The 14,403-nt window shown below is 43.1% G+C and overlaps 1 protein-coding gene across 1 annotated transcript; it reads right to left on the bottom strand.

Moving 5' to 3' along the window:
• Positions 1-9,116: 9,116 nt before the first annotated feature.
• Positions 9,117-10,146, bottom strand: LOC309552809 (protein FAM3C-like; the record flags this gene model as incomplete). The annotated part of the gene is made up of 1 exon (XM_082253722.1): positions 9,117-10,146. One exon carries the CDS (start codon positions 10,144-10,146, stop codon positions 9,562-9,564), a length of 585 nt encoding a protein of 194 aa, XP_082109848.1. The 3' UTR covers positions 9,117-9,561.
• Positions 10,147-14,403: the final 4,257 nt, after the last annotated feature.

Here is a 14,403-nt window from a genome sequence, read left to right as displayed (position 1 = left end):
TTCCTGGAAAAGGGATATGGCGAGGAGGAACTGGAGAGAGCCTTAATACAGGCCGACCAACGCGATAGGAATGATCTCCTACAGCCCAGAGTACGAGAAAAGAGCAATGCCTTCCAGCATGCCTGAAAAGCGATAGTTTTCTGGGCCCTATATTGCCTGAGGCACCTACTGTCATCTTTAGGGGTTCCCCCCCCCCCCCATGCAGAAGATGTGCTATTTGTAAGATCAATGCTATGAAGGAAAGAAGGGTTGAATCCTTTTTCTCCAGAAACATGAACCAGGATTTTAAAATCAAGCCGTTCATTACATGCACTACGCGGTATGTCGTTTATCTTGTTCATTGCCCGTGTGGCTTCGAATACGTTGGACGTACTATCCGTATGTTGCATGTACGCTTGCAAGAACATGTGGCTAATATAGCCAAGGGCTTCCCTAAGCACAGTGTCTCACGGCACTATGACGTGTGTCATAATAGAGATCCCACTGGTACCACCTTCATAGGGATTGATAAGTTCTCTGGAAGTTGGAGGGGGAGCAATTTGACGAGGGGCGTTTCCCAGCTCGAGACCAGCTGGATATATCGTCTGAGGTCTTATTCCCCCCATGGGTTAAATATAGAGTGGGATATTAACTCTTTTATCAACAACTCATGACATGTATGTGATTAGTGTCTTTTTTATGAATTTCCAATTTTTGCTTGTGGTCACCTGTCTATTTATATTTTTATATAGTATTCATTTTATGTTTTTAATAGTGATGGACTCTTTTAATTGTGTTCTGTATATTTATATACTTTTATGTGGAAGGCAGGATGTGTGATTGGAGCGTCCTCGACAGTTTGGGTTTCTGCCGCATGGTGGCGCTGTGTCCCTTGCTTTGGTGAGCTAAATGTGGCTGTGCTACACGAATAACGATTCAGTTCACCAATCCCCAATATTTATGTTTGGCCTTAAGTGGCAATTATTGATGGGTTATATTGCTCATTTTAAGCTGCTCATTTTAAGCTAACGCCTTATTATATCGATTCGGCTTGTGGGCTAGTATGAGATCGTTTGATCTCTATGATTCTAGCCTTTATTTCCTGTCTTGATGGTGCCCACTTCCGGGGGTTGACACGCAGAGGTTCTACTTCCAGTTTTTGGTTGAAACCATCGAGCTCCGCCCATCCCCTCGGTAGCCTATATAACGTCTGCAATTGCTACAGGATCCACCCCTGATGACGTCATTGGTCTAACGAAACGCATAGGAGGAGCCTGCGGCATGCTATGTAGCTACCAAGGAAGTGACGCGGCGGCCATCTTTTTGGTAGGATACCATGCTGAGGACTCTCCACGACGCATGCCTGTCTATAGCTGCAAATGTGAGTTGCCATCTGTTTGTTTTATTTGAATAAAGCCTGTTTTGACGTTATTACACCATGGAAGTCGTTTTCTCTCCACATATTAATTTATAATGAGAGGAGCGGGTGCGGTGGCTGAAGGAGCTGGTACATGGTATTTGGCTGTCTTCAGGATTTGCTTTGCCCGCTATTCATGATCCCTGTGATGGGGATCGTGGTGCTGGTAAGAGGCTCATCTTATTTTCATGGTGGTGGCTATCCTCACATTTTTGCTTGGATTATTTACATGATCACTTTTGGAACTGCATGCTCTGAGGAATCGACTCAGCATTATGATTATATTCCAATTTTCTGGACTGGATTGATTTAGGGACTGATGGACAATCGGTCTATATCATGTTTTTATAGCGCTACATCATTTGTTACTGTTGGACCAAGGGGAGTTGTCCCTTCACCCGGACATATTTCATCAGATATGTCTTAGGTGGGGCACCCCCGAGGTGAATTTGTTGGCATCCCAGCTCAACTGAAAAGTTCAGAGGTTTGTGGCAAGGTCACAGGATTCTTTGGCGGACACCACAGCCGCTCTAGTGGCCCATGGGGGGCCAGTATAGTCTGATCTACTCCTTTCCTCCTCACAAGCTTCTGCCTTGGCTTTTGTGCAGGTTCAAGGTCGAAGGGAATTCTGGCCATTCTAGTGGTCCCAGACTGGCCTTGCCGGTCTTGGTACGCCGACCTGGTGCGACTGGTTGCCGATGTCCTTTGGAGACTGCCTCTCAGGGAGGATATACTGTCAAAGGGCCACTTTTTCATCCTGCTTTACATTTGCTGGCTTTGATGGCCTGGCTGTTGAAAGCCAGGTGCTGAAAGACAATGGTTTGCCTGGGTCGGTGATTCGGACACTGCTGAAGTCTCGGAAGTCTACCTCCTCTACCTCCTAGGAAGATCTACCATCTTATGTGGAAAATGTAGATTTCGTGGCGTGAGTCGGTGTTCACCCTCGTTCTTTTTTGGTGGTTCGGATTGTGACCTTTCTTCAATGTGGTGTTGAACAGAAATTTGGCTTTGAGTACCATCAAGGGCCAGGTGTCAGCCTTGGCATTCTTCTTTCAGCGACTCCTGGCCATGCATTCCTTGGTGCTTACCTTTTGTTCAAGGGGTTTGACATCTGACTCCATTGAGTCTTCTTGTCACTGTGAAACTGCTTGGCCGTACAGTACTGACAGTCTGCAGGAGACTTGCATGACATCAGTGATCTGCTGACCACTGGTGCAATCCAGGCTCCTACCTAAAACCAAATGGAACTTATCCTTTTAACTGGCCTGTGAAGTGGCTCATCTGTAAGATTTATGCAACCTGCTACAGCAAAATTAACATTTACAATGGAGAATAAATGCTGGTTAAATTGCAGATAATTGACTGCACCCACCTGTTTCTTTCTGTTGGTAAAAAAAAGTTGGTCTTGGATTCCCTTTATTTATAAACCATGAACTTAATTGAAGGTCTGATAATAGATGCTAATGTTAAACCGTGCTAAATAAAAAAGAAACTGCATTAGGGCCCCTCTGAATTACATACCAGACAAGGGTCTTATATGACTCTTTAGGGAGAAGCAAAAAAAAGATGGATTCCCCCCACAAAAAAAAAAAAAAATCTATATCAGACCCTTATCCAAGCATGTAGCCTATTGTGGCACATACCGTGCTTTCCCCCAACCATTCCAGACCATATGCCTTCAATGTTAGGGCTTGTATGATGCAAAAGATCAACAGGAGAACCCCCATTGCAAAGCACCCTGCCACCATGTTGATGAGGATAAAGGGCCTCTTTCCCACCACCCTGGCTTGGTGGTTGTGAGGGTCTGTGGGCAGGGGGCTTTTCACATTTTTTGACAAGTTGTTTAATACAAAATAAAAAAAAAATCCCACAATGTGCATTCCTCTGACAAGATCCACTCTTGTTGCTCATTTGAAATGCATGACCTCTTCTGCACCCTGCAGCTAAGAAATCATTAAATAAAAGGGGCTTTCTGGGTGTCAGTCAGATGCTGGCATCAGGCAGAAACGAGGTGTTTTGCTCTCTGGTTCATCTCCAGGTGACTGCAGCAGGATGAGGACACAGACCGGCTTACAGCAAATCTTTCTACAGTGAGTGTGCTGAGGAGGGCTTAATGTTCTGTGTTTGGATCTGGGTTGCACTGATACCCCCCTGAGCTCTGTGTTACCACCTGGTCCTTACAGTTTTTTTACAGAAATTATCCCCCCCCCCCAATGTATGATTGTGCCCCATTCACACCACAACACTGGGGTGATGTACAGTGCAGAAAGTGACATTGCCTTGAAGGCTCGTGTGAACCTAGACTAAATGGTTGATGAGTAAAGCAATGATTTGTATGGCTCTGCCTACTTTTCTGAAAAGAACATTATTATTTTTGGGATGTGATGGAATGAAAAAAATATCTTCTGTTCTACGATGGCTTTAAGCTGGCCATAGGTGTTTTTTTTTTTTTGTTCAGCCAGGGAGTTGCACAAATTCCTCCATCCACACAAAAATGGTGAATGCCGGTTCTGAGGGAACCAGAATACACCGATCAGCAGCTGCAACCACTGATGGGCAAAAGTTTTCCAACTTGTCTGTTCAGCAGAAGTCAATCGAACAACTGTCGAAATTCAGCTGATCCATCTATGGCTATATTTACGGTGTTATTTTGAGGGCTTTCTGATTGCTTTAGCCACTTCTCACCATAACCTGTATAGGTATACTGTCTCATATACAGTATATTTATATATACATTATTATTTTTATATAGCGTCAACAGTTTGCGATATACACTGAACAAAATTTTAAACGCAACACTTTTGTTTTTTGCCCCCATTTTTCATGAGCTGAACTCAAAGATCTAAAACTTTCTCTATGTACACAAAAGACCTATTTCTCTCAAATATTGTTCACAAATCTGTCTAAATCTGTGTAAGTGAGCACTTCTCCTTTGCCGAGATAATCCATCCACCTCACAGGTGTGACATATTAAGATGCTGATTACACAGCATGATTATTGCACAGGTGTGACTTAGGCTGGCCACAATAAAAGGCCACTCTAAAATGTGCAGTTTTATCACACAGCACAATGCCACAGATGTCGCAAGTTTTGAGGGAGTGTGCAATTGGCATGCTGACTGCAGGAATGTCCACCAGAGCTGTTGCCCGTAAATTGAATGTTCATTTCTCTACCATAAGCCGTCTCCAAAGGCGTTTCAGAGAATTTGGCAGTACATACAACCGGCCTCACAACTGCAGACCACGTGTAACCACACCAGCCCAGGACCTCCACATCCAGCATCTTCACCTCCAAGATTGTCTGAGACCAGCCACCCGGACAGCTGCTGCAACAATCTGTTAGCATAATCAAAGAATTTCTTCACAAACTGTCAGAAACCGCCTCAGGAAATCTCGTCTCCATCCTCGTCGTTCTCATCGGGTCTCAACCTGACTGCAGTTCCTCGTGGGTAAATGCTCACATTCTATGACGTCTGGCACTTTGGAGAGGTGTTCTCTCCACGAATTAATCCTGGTTTTCACTGTACAGGGCAGATGGCAGACAGTGTGTATGGAGTTGTGTGGGTGAGCGGTTTGCTGATGTCAACATTGTGGATCAAGTGGCCCATGGTGGCGGTGGGGTTATGGTATGGGCACGCGTATGTTATGGACAACGAACACAGGTGCATTTTATTGATGGCATTTTGAATGCACAGGGATACCATGACGAGATCCTGAGGCCCATTGTTGTGCCATTCATCCACGACCATCCCCTCATGTTACAGCATGATAATGCACGGCTCCATGTTGCAAGGATCTGTACACAATTCCTGGAAGCTGAAAACATCCCAGTTCTTACATGGCCAGGATACTCACCAGACATGTCACCCACTGAGCATGTTTGGGATGCTCTGGATTGGCGTATATGACAGCGTGTTAGAGGTCCTGCCAATATCCAGCAACTTCACACAGCCATTGAAGAGTAGTGGACCAATATTCCACCAGCTAGATGTGTTGCACTGCGTGAGGCAAATGATGGTTACACCAGATACTGACTGGTTTTTGGACCCCACGAATACAGTAAAACTGCACATTTTAGAGTGGCCTTTTATTGTGGCCAGCCTAAGGCACACCTGTGCAATAATCATCCTGTCTAATCAGCATCTTGATATGCCACACCTGTGAGGTGGATGGATTATCTCAGCAAAGGAGAAATGATCACTAACACAGATTTAGGGTCTTTTCACACGAGCGCTCTGATAAGATCTGCCTGTCAGTTTTATAGGCAGATCTTATCGGATGCTCCATGCATCCCTATGGGACAGCGGATGTCAGCGGAGACATGTTCGCTGACACCCGCTGCCATCCGCATCCGATCCTGTCCGTGAAATCCGGATGGATGTAAACCCTATTTTCCATCCGTCCAGGAGATCGGATCGGATGAGAGCGGACAGGCGGTCCTCTCTCATCCGATTCCCCATAGAGATGCATGGGGCTCTGACACCTCCCTCTCTGCACACAAAGCAGAGAGGGAGATGTCACCTTCCTGCTCAGCGGGGATCTGTGTTTACGATCCCCTGCTGAGAAGCACGGATCGTGGACCGTGTGGCGGAGGCGGACCGTGTGAAAGAACCCTTAGACAGGTTTGTGAACAATATTTGAGAGAAATAAGCCTTTTGTGTACATAGAAAAAGTCTTAGATCTTTGAGTTCAGCTCATGAAAAATGGGGGCAAAAACAAAAGTGTTGCGTTTATAATTTTGTTCAGTGTATATGCATATATACATTTTATTTGCACCGCCTCCTTCCTCCTTGACCTCAATTTTGCTACACAAGTGACTAGCAGTCAAGTTAAAGTGATTAATCCCTTTTAGTATTTTAATATGGCAATGTAATTGCATAACAGTATATACTGGCAAATCAATCCACAGAATTAAATGAACATTAGAGAATAATTGCCTTTTAATGAGAATGTACATTTTAGATAGAACCCCTGTAGGACTACTCTCAAAAGACTAATTTCAACAATTGCTTACAAAATTCAAGCATTTAAAGCAGCAACATGCACAATTTAAATATTTAGAGTACGTGAACTGTTTTAGTGGATTTTTAACTCAGTTTAAACAGACCAAGTAAAAGCTGGCAACAGACATTGTTGTGGAACACAGCCCAAGGATGCTGACTAGGCAACTGAGTCATCGTTCTGCTCTGGCTTCCTGTTTTTATGTTTTCTGACACACGTGCAGAGTCTGATTGGCTCTGAGAGTGTGGGTCCCCTTTCATAGTCTATTGTAGCTAATCAGACCCTGAATGTGGTGATTGCTTTAAATTTCAGATGATTAGATATCCATATCAATCAATCCATCCAGAACTAGACAAAAGTCTTCATCTCCCAGATTTTGCTTTAGGTTATTGAGGCTATTCTAGTGCAACTGCTTGCTATCTGTCAGCCTACAAGGCTACCTGATTCCGGAACATCCAGGGGGTACAGGTTGGCGTTTAATTCTCTTCTTTACCCCATTATATGCCTTTCAATCTGCCCTCTTCCCTGCAAAGTTTCGGAGATCTTCAAGCTGCGCTGTGACAGCTGCTTGCCTTGAGGATTATTGTCCAAATGGCTGTGCAAAAGCAGTTTTGGGGTTTCTACTTTAGCCTATTTACAGTTTCAAAGACCAACAGTGCCAACTGTCTTGTCCTGGAGTTAAAATCTCTAAACTTCATTCTTCGGGTTCAGGAGTTCTGAATGGAACTGACCAGGTTGATCTTTGGAGGGGGATCTCTTGGTGTTTGTGGACATCCAGGATGCCTATTTGCCCATCCCCATCATTCCCCTGAATTAGTGCTTTTTGTGTACAATAATTTTCAGTTTGTCACTGTTTCCTTTAGCCTGTCCATGGCTCATCAGATCTTCACGAAATTGATGGCCACTGTCCTGGCTCTTCTTCATTCTCAGGGTGTCTATATTGTGGACTATCTACATGATCTGCTCTTTGAAGAACTGTTCTGTCCATGCACTTTCTACCAATGTGAAACAGACAGTGCAACCACTGCAGAATAATGATGAGCTGAACTGTCCTGGGTTCAGTTCGATCAGGGCTCAGTGACAATTGCTTGGAAATTCACAGACAGTTTGTAAAAATCAGTGATTTTTTACAGCTGTCCATTTATGTCCATTACGAACATATGTAAAATGTCCAAAGGAACACTGCAGAAATTGCAGCCAGGAGTGGCGCAGCAGGAGATGCATGGGCCCAATGGTCCATTCATCTTACACAAAGCCACATTTTATTTTTCCTGCGGTGGCCACTGACAGCTCTAGGGGTTAGTTGCTAGGACCGTCCAGCGTCCTAGTACCCAACCACATGCTTGCTCTGCCCCCAACAGTCAGAGGAGGAGGATGAAACATCCTTTTCCAGAGTCCAAACCTGCTGCCAGTACCCTGCCTCCCAGATTTCATGTCTAGCTGTGGGCTGCACTAACAACCCAAGCTCAAGCCTGCCATCAATGCCCTACAGCACACCCAAGCCAGCCCTCAGTGCCCATGGAATGGACAGGATGTAAGAGGGGAGTGTGAATGGGGACCCTAAGATAAGGGAGGAGTGAGAAGGACACTTAAATAAGGGGACCTCTGCAGGTATAAAGGGGAAATATGATGAAAGTGAATCTCTGGTCATCAGTGCTCCCTTTACATCCCAGTTCCCAGCATTCTCCCTTAAATCAGGGTTCATGGAGCTCCTTTTACATCAGAGTCCACAGTGTTCACTCTTACAGTGTAAAGTGGAACTCTGAGACTTTGATGTAAGGGCAAATTCAATGAGGCCCATCCTCCATGCTGAAATGCTGTCTGCTGCGTGTCCATCCACCTTGCTGTTGTGTGCAGGCAGCCCATCTGTGCAGCTCCTGTGTAGCATGTCAAATGATGACATGCAATTGTGTCCGTACATTAGCATCCACTTCTATAGGCTGCCTGCATGCAACTCCAAGGTGGATAGACATGCAGCAGACAGAAGCTCAGTATGGAGGACTGGTCTAACTGCACCCTAAGGGAGAACTCTGATGTAAAGGGAGGCTCTGGGAACCCTGAGTGTAATGGGCCATACACACTATGCAATTGTCTTTAGATTTTTTCCTTTAGATTTACCAAAACCATATAATATGAGGTCAAATCTAAACACTTTCAATTTGTATGCAGTCAGGCAGGCCCATATACTACGTAGTTGAAGGTAAATCTAAAGGAAATCTACCAACAAACGTTGTATAGTGTGTATCCAGCTTAAGACTGGCCAAACATTATACAATTTTTCCTTTAGATTCACCAAAACCATATAATATGACGTAAAACCTAAAAATTATTGATTTGAATCCAACCAGGCAGGCCTTTGAACTACATAGTTGAAGGTAAATCTAAAGGTAATTGAACAAGAAAATGGTATAATGTATGGCCAGCATACGGATGGAATGCTGGTGAGTTCGATGTAGGGGGAATTCTGGGGACTCTGATGTAAGGGGGAATTTTGTGGATACTGGTGTAAAGAGGAGCTCGGGAATTCTGGGGACTCTGCTGTAAGAATGTAATGTAAACAGAGGGTTCGTCCTAACTGCTGCACTCTGTATGTTGTTTTATTTATCCTGACCCCAGTAGTCTAAACATTGTTATACATAGCATAGTTCTGACTAAGGTGTTCATTGTTCCAGAAGTTGCTGGTTTTAATGAAGTTCTTTTTTTTTTTTTTTTTTTTTGTTAAAATTCTACTCAAATACAAAAAAAAGCAAATACATATTAAACCGCTATGGCGCAAACAACGGTATTCCTATTTAAAAAAAAAAAAAAAACCTCCGCAAAATCTTTGGTTGAATATATCCCAACGGAAAAAGCTATTTTTAGAAAGAAAATGAATCGTGCGACTGTGACAGTTCAATGCCTTGTATAACAGTCCATTCGGTGTTAAATGTACACCACCAGCCTGGATAACGCACATATTCCAAACTATTCTATTTCTTTGTCTTCTGCAGTTTAAGTCTTTACAAAAATACCTGTTTCTTTCAACATTAAATAAATCTTATACTCAAGAGTGTAGACTCATGCTCACATCAACAATGACTGATGAAATCTTTCAGCGTACTAAAGTGTGTGTTCTGAGATGCATTTGATTCAAGTCCATTATTGAAGTGTTCTACAGCCTTCATTTATTCATTCTGCTTCTGAGGAATGCAGCCCTTCATTTCCACCACCTCTGGCCAGCCCTTGTATTTGTTGGTGTCTTTATTATTCTTGATGCGCTGTTCAAAAGGACTTTTGTTCTTAATACCTTTTCCACCAACAAATACCCAGTTATCTCTGAAAGCTAGAGAATTGATAGCTGAACTTCCAAGTTCTGAAATTAGTTTCCGTGCTTCATCATTATGTTTTGTTGCTCCATCATCATAAGTTGCCATTAACACTATCGTCCCATCTGGAATTTTCTTAACAAATTCAATGAAAGGCACTACTACATCTCCCCAGAGATCATAATACTTTGTTTCTACCAGCTCTCTAGTTTTTCCATTCACCAAAGCAGTATTTCTTCCACGACCAACATTGTTCTTCACACCGCTCATTAATACATTATAATCCACACAAATCTTTGGTCCAACCACATTAGCTGCTCCACTTGCAATCTTAAAGGCAAAATGCTTCTCTGGACAAATCATTGAAATTCCACATCTGTATCTTGGAGCTTTAGTAGTAGGATGTGCGCCATTATCCAGGGGCACTCGAGCTGCTATTCTCATGTTTCCCACCAACTATGGCAATGTTCTGCCTCCTGATGTGATCTACACTCCGAGCCACCAGCCAGCCACCGATCCAATGCTGAAGTTCTTCTTTTAAGGTAGATTCAGTCACACAATAATATTATTTTGATATTCTTTTTGTGTTCATCAAAGCATATGTATTGGAAAGGTTTACTTTTTTTTTTTTAATCATCCTTTGTTCTGAGGTTTATTTGTGTCTTTGAGGTTGCCAGTTGTGGTACAGCAACAAGGACTAGATGCCAGGAAAAAATTAACTTTTTCTAATTAAATAAGAAAACAATAAAGTTAGTCCAATTTTTTTCTATACTGTGAAAGATAATGTTATGCCGAGTAAATAGATACCCAACATGTCATGCTTCAAAATTGCACACGTTTGTGGAATGGCGACAAACATTGGTACTTAAAAATCCCCATAGGCGACACTTTAAAAACTTCTACAGGTTACCAGCTTAGAGTTACAGAGGAGATTTAGAACTCAAATTATTGCTCTCACTCTAACGATTGCGGCAATACCTCAAATGTGTGGTTTGAACATGTGGGAGGGACTTACATATGTGTTCGCTTCTGCGTGCGAGCTAACAGGGACAGGGCGCTTTAATTATTTTTTTCTATTTATTTTATCTATTATTTTTTATTTTTATACAGTTTTTTTTTTTTTTTTTTAATTTTGATCATTTTTTTCCTATTACAAGGAATGTAAACATCCCTTGCAATATAAATAAGTATGACAGTACCTCTTTATTGTTAGATCGGGGGTCCAAAAAACCTCAGATCTCACAACTATACAAAAAAAGAAAAGAAAAATGTCATTTTTTTTTTTCATGCTGAAAAAAAATTGTCTCTTTAAATCGGTTGCTAGGAGACGACGTTTGACGTCGCTCCGGTCCTCCAAGACCACAGAGTCGAGTGGGGGCCATCTTGCCCTCAATCGATTTTCTGTCTGTGAGGAGCGCAGACCGGATCGTTTTCCCTGCTGCCGGCAGGTCCCGTAAGCGAGGAAAACGACCGGGAAGCGCCGGGAGGGGGAGGGCCCCTATTCCGCCGCACCATAAGGGTGATCCCGCGGAAAATCCTCCGCTGGGATCACCCTTATCTGAAAGAGGACTGCCCGCCACTTCAAAAAATACCGGGGTTATGGCTGCTAAATCGACGGGGGGCGGTCGATAAGTGGTTAAGGAGTTTGAGGCTAGAGCTGCTTTAACCGCTTGCCAACGATATACTTTATATATACACGGAGGCAAGGCGGCTCTCCTGTGCAGACTCGCATACCTGTTCGTGATTCTGCACTCCCGGGTCTGAGGCGTGCCACTGGAGACCCGCCCCCACTGTGATTGGACACAGTGGGAGCCAATGAGTGGGCTCCCAAGAGAAGCACAATGGTGCCTGCCTATGTAAGCAAGGCAGATTACCGTGCTGTGAGAAGGGAAGGTAGTGATCTTGTAAAAACCAACAAATCCGCGCTTAGGATAAAAACTATAAAACCAAACGTTGGCTGCAGCCCACTTAAAAGATACAACCCAAGAAGGGATGTATCGAATAAATGTGCAAAAGAAAATAAGTGATTGGCGCTGTCAAACGTAGGGTCTTTTTATCAGATAAAGTGGGTTAACTATTGGTGATTGATCAATATCTATTACGGTGCATGGGGTAAATTTGTTGTGAAATGAAAAATAAATATATATATTACTAAAACAATATATATAAGTGGGGGACTCTTTAGTGTATAATAGCAGTGAAAAAATATATAAATATTTATTTTTGTGCAATGTGTCAAAAAAAAAAAAAATGGGGAGATGTGTTCCCTCAAAATATAAGACCACAAGTTGCTAGATCTAACAGGTGTAGTTGTAAAAGTGCAAAGCCACGAATGTGAAAAATGTCTAAATATATAAATGTTCCTGAAAAAGTGCAATGTGTCAAAAAATGAGGGGGTGTGCTCCCTCAACGTATAGGGCCAAAAAGTGCTATATCTGACAAGTGTAGTTACCAAAGTGCAGAGCCAGTGATGTGATAATTGATGTCCTATACAATATAATAATAAATACGTGTTATATTGAAGATTAATAAATACGTGTTATATTGAAGATTAAAAAAGGGTATATGCTTCCCTGATAAAATTCATAATAGCAATACAACCTGCAATAAATATATATAAGTCCACAAAAAAGTATAAACACAGGTTTGTAAAGAAATCTCCAACGTTCTTATAATAGTGCAAAGTCCATAGAAAGTAATAAAGTGCTCTTGTTGCAGTGGCCCGGAGTGCAGTGAGCGGGCAAAAAAGATAAGGTGCTCCCCCTCTCCTTAAGTCTCACGCTTACCAGACTCAAGTACCCCTACAGGGGTAGACCGCGGGTCGATATTGGGGAGCGCTCCCTCACAACGGTGATCTGGTTCCTGGTTCCGCCCAGTCTCCTCGATCGCACTCCAGCTCAGTAAAAAGGTGGCTTATAACATCGATATCCCAATCAATTGGAAATAACCAGAATAGTCCCGGGGCATGTATAAGAAAAAAATGCTTCCAATAGTGAAGGATTGTTTTTAAATCCTTTATTTCATGTATAAAAAGACAAGTACTCACATTAGCAATTGCCGAATAGTGTATCCGTATGGTATAGGAGCTGCAACTTCCTCTCTAGCGGTGCGCGCCTGGAAAAGGCGTGCGTCCCAAGCCTCTGGATCAGTAGACGGAAGTGATGTGGTCACCCTCTCTACGCGTTTCGTCACACTGACGTCATCTGGAGTAGCCATTTGTAACCATATACAAAATAGTGGAGGAAGATTCATCATATTTTCATATCTCATACAGTTGGTTTAAACAGTAGCCTTTTGGCCATGTTTCTATCTTTTATTTGTTGATGTATAAACAAATATGGTTTCTATGGATCTCCTTTCTCATATATATTTGTAATCTAAGTGCCTTAAAAATCCCACAAAAATTGGGGAATTTCCTAGTTTTCATAGATAATAACCCCTTTCCAGCCAATCTCATTAGTACAGTCCCCGTTTATAATTTTAGCAAATAAATTACCCGCCACTCTAAAGCATCGTACAAACGATCAGATTATCAGACAAATTTTCATCCATTTTTTGTTGCATGCTAGTCTCATATCAAAAGTGAAGAGGTCAGTGGCGGCTGGTGCATGATAATTTGGGGGGCAGCAAAACCAACCCCCCCCCCCCATCGCAGGGTGGCCGCAAGGCTGGCTGGCAAATCCACCGCCACCACCCCCGCGGGTGTTGACCGCCCGCCCAGCCAGCCGGCAGTCAAATCCACCACCCTCCCACCTGGGACAGCCGGCTGGCCAGCCAGCCGGACAGCCGGCATCCTTACCTCCTCCTTCCCCGAGTAGCAGTGAGTCTCCTCTGGCCGTGCGACTCCTCCCTCTTCCTGGCCAATGGCCAGTAAAATCGCTTTTTTTTTTCAGCCAACCGGGAAAGGGGACTCACGACCCGCTTCCTGATTGGCTGGGAGGAGAATCAGTGTGATAATAGCGAATGTTTATTCACTATTGTCATACAACTGGGTGGGCTGAGGGTGCAGTGCTCTGCGCCCTGAGACCACCCTTTTTTGAAGCCTATTAGAGCCTCTGGCTCTAATCAGGTGCTTAGAAAAAAAAAACCCTATTGGCATCCATGCATCCAGCGCGCTGCATGTAGATTAGGGGGCTAGCTGCATGGATGGGGGGCGGTGCCCCTGCACCCCCAATGGACGTGCCGCCACTGGAAGAGGTTACTTTCATACGAAAATTCTCGTACGACAGAATTCAACTTTAGAAGTGATGTCATGTGTTGAATTGTTTTGTATGCATTCTTTCGTTTCCGAGCATGCCTAGACTTGCTCTTACGATTTTTTTTGTATGAAAACTGTACTTAATAAACGAAAATTTAGATGTTGTGTTCACGTACGATAAAAATTTTATAGCCTGCACATCCAATTTTTGTCGTATGAAAATTCGTAATCGTCTGTCCAAAGCACTATACTAAGGAACCGAAAATCAGCAGATCGGTCTTCGGACGAAGTTTTACTTCCGATTTTCTTATCATGCGTACGGGCCTAATCGCAGACCCTTTTTAAGTTGCTGATCACTGCCATTGGTAGTGCAAAAAATAAAATAGAATCTAGTATATATATATATATACAGTATCCTAGTTTGGTTTGCGGTAAAAGTTATAACATCTACAATCAATCTACACCTATTGGTATTGTTTTTTTTTTTACTAAAGACATTTAGC

The sequence above is a fragment of the Pelophylax lessonae genome (genome assembly GCF_965119305.1).
Source record: "Pelophylax lessonae genome assembly, chromosome: 4".
NCBI lineage: Eukaryota > Metazoa > Chordata > Amphibia > Anura > Ranidae > Pelophylax > Pelophylax lessonae.
This window is presented reverse-complemented; position numbering and strand designations above follow the sequence as displayed.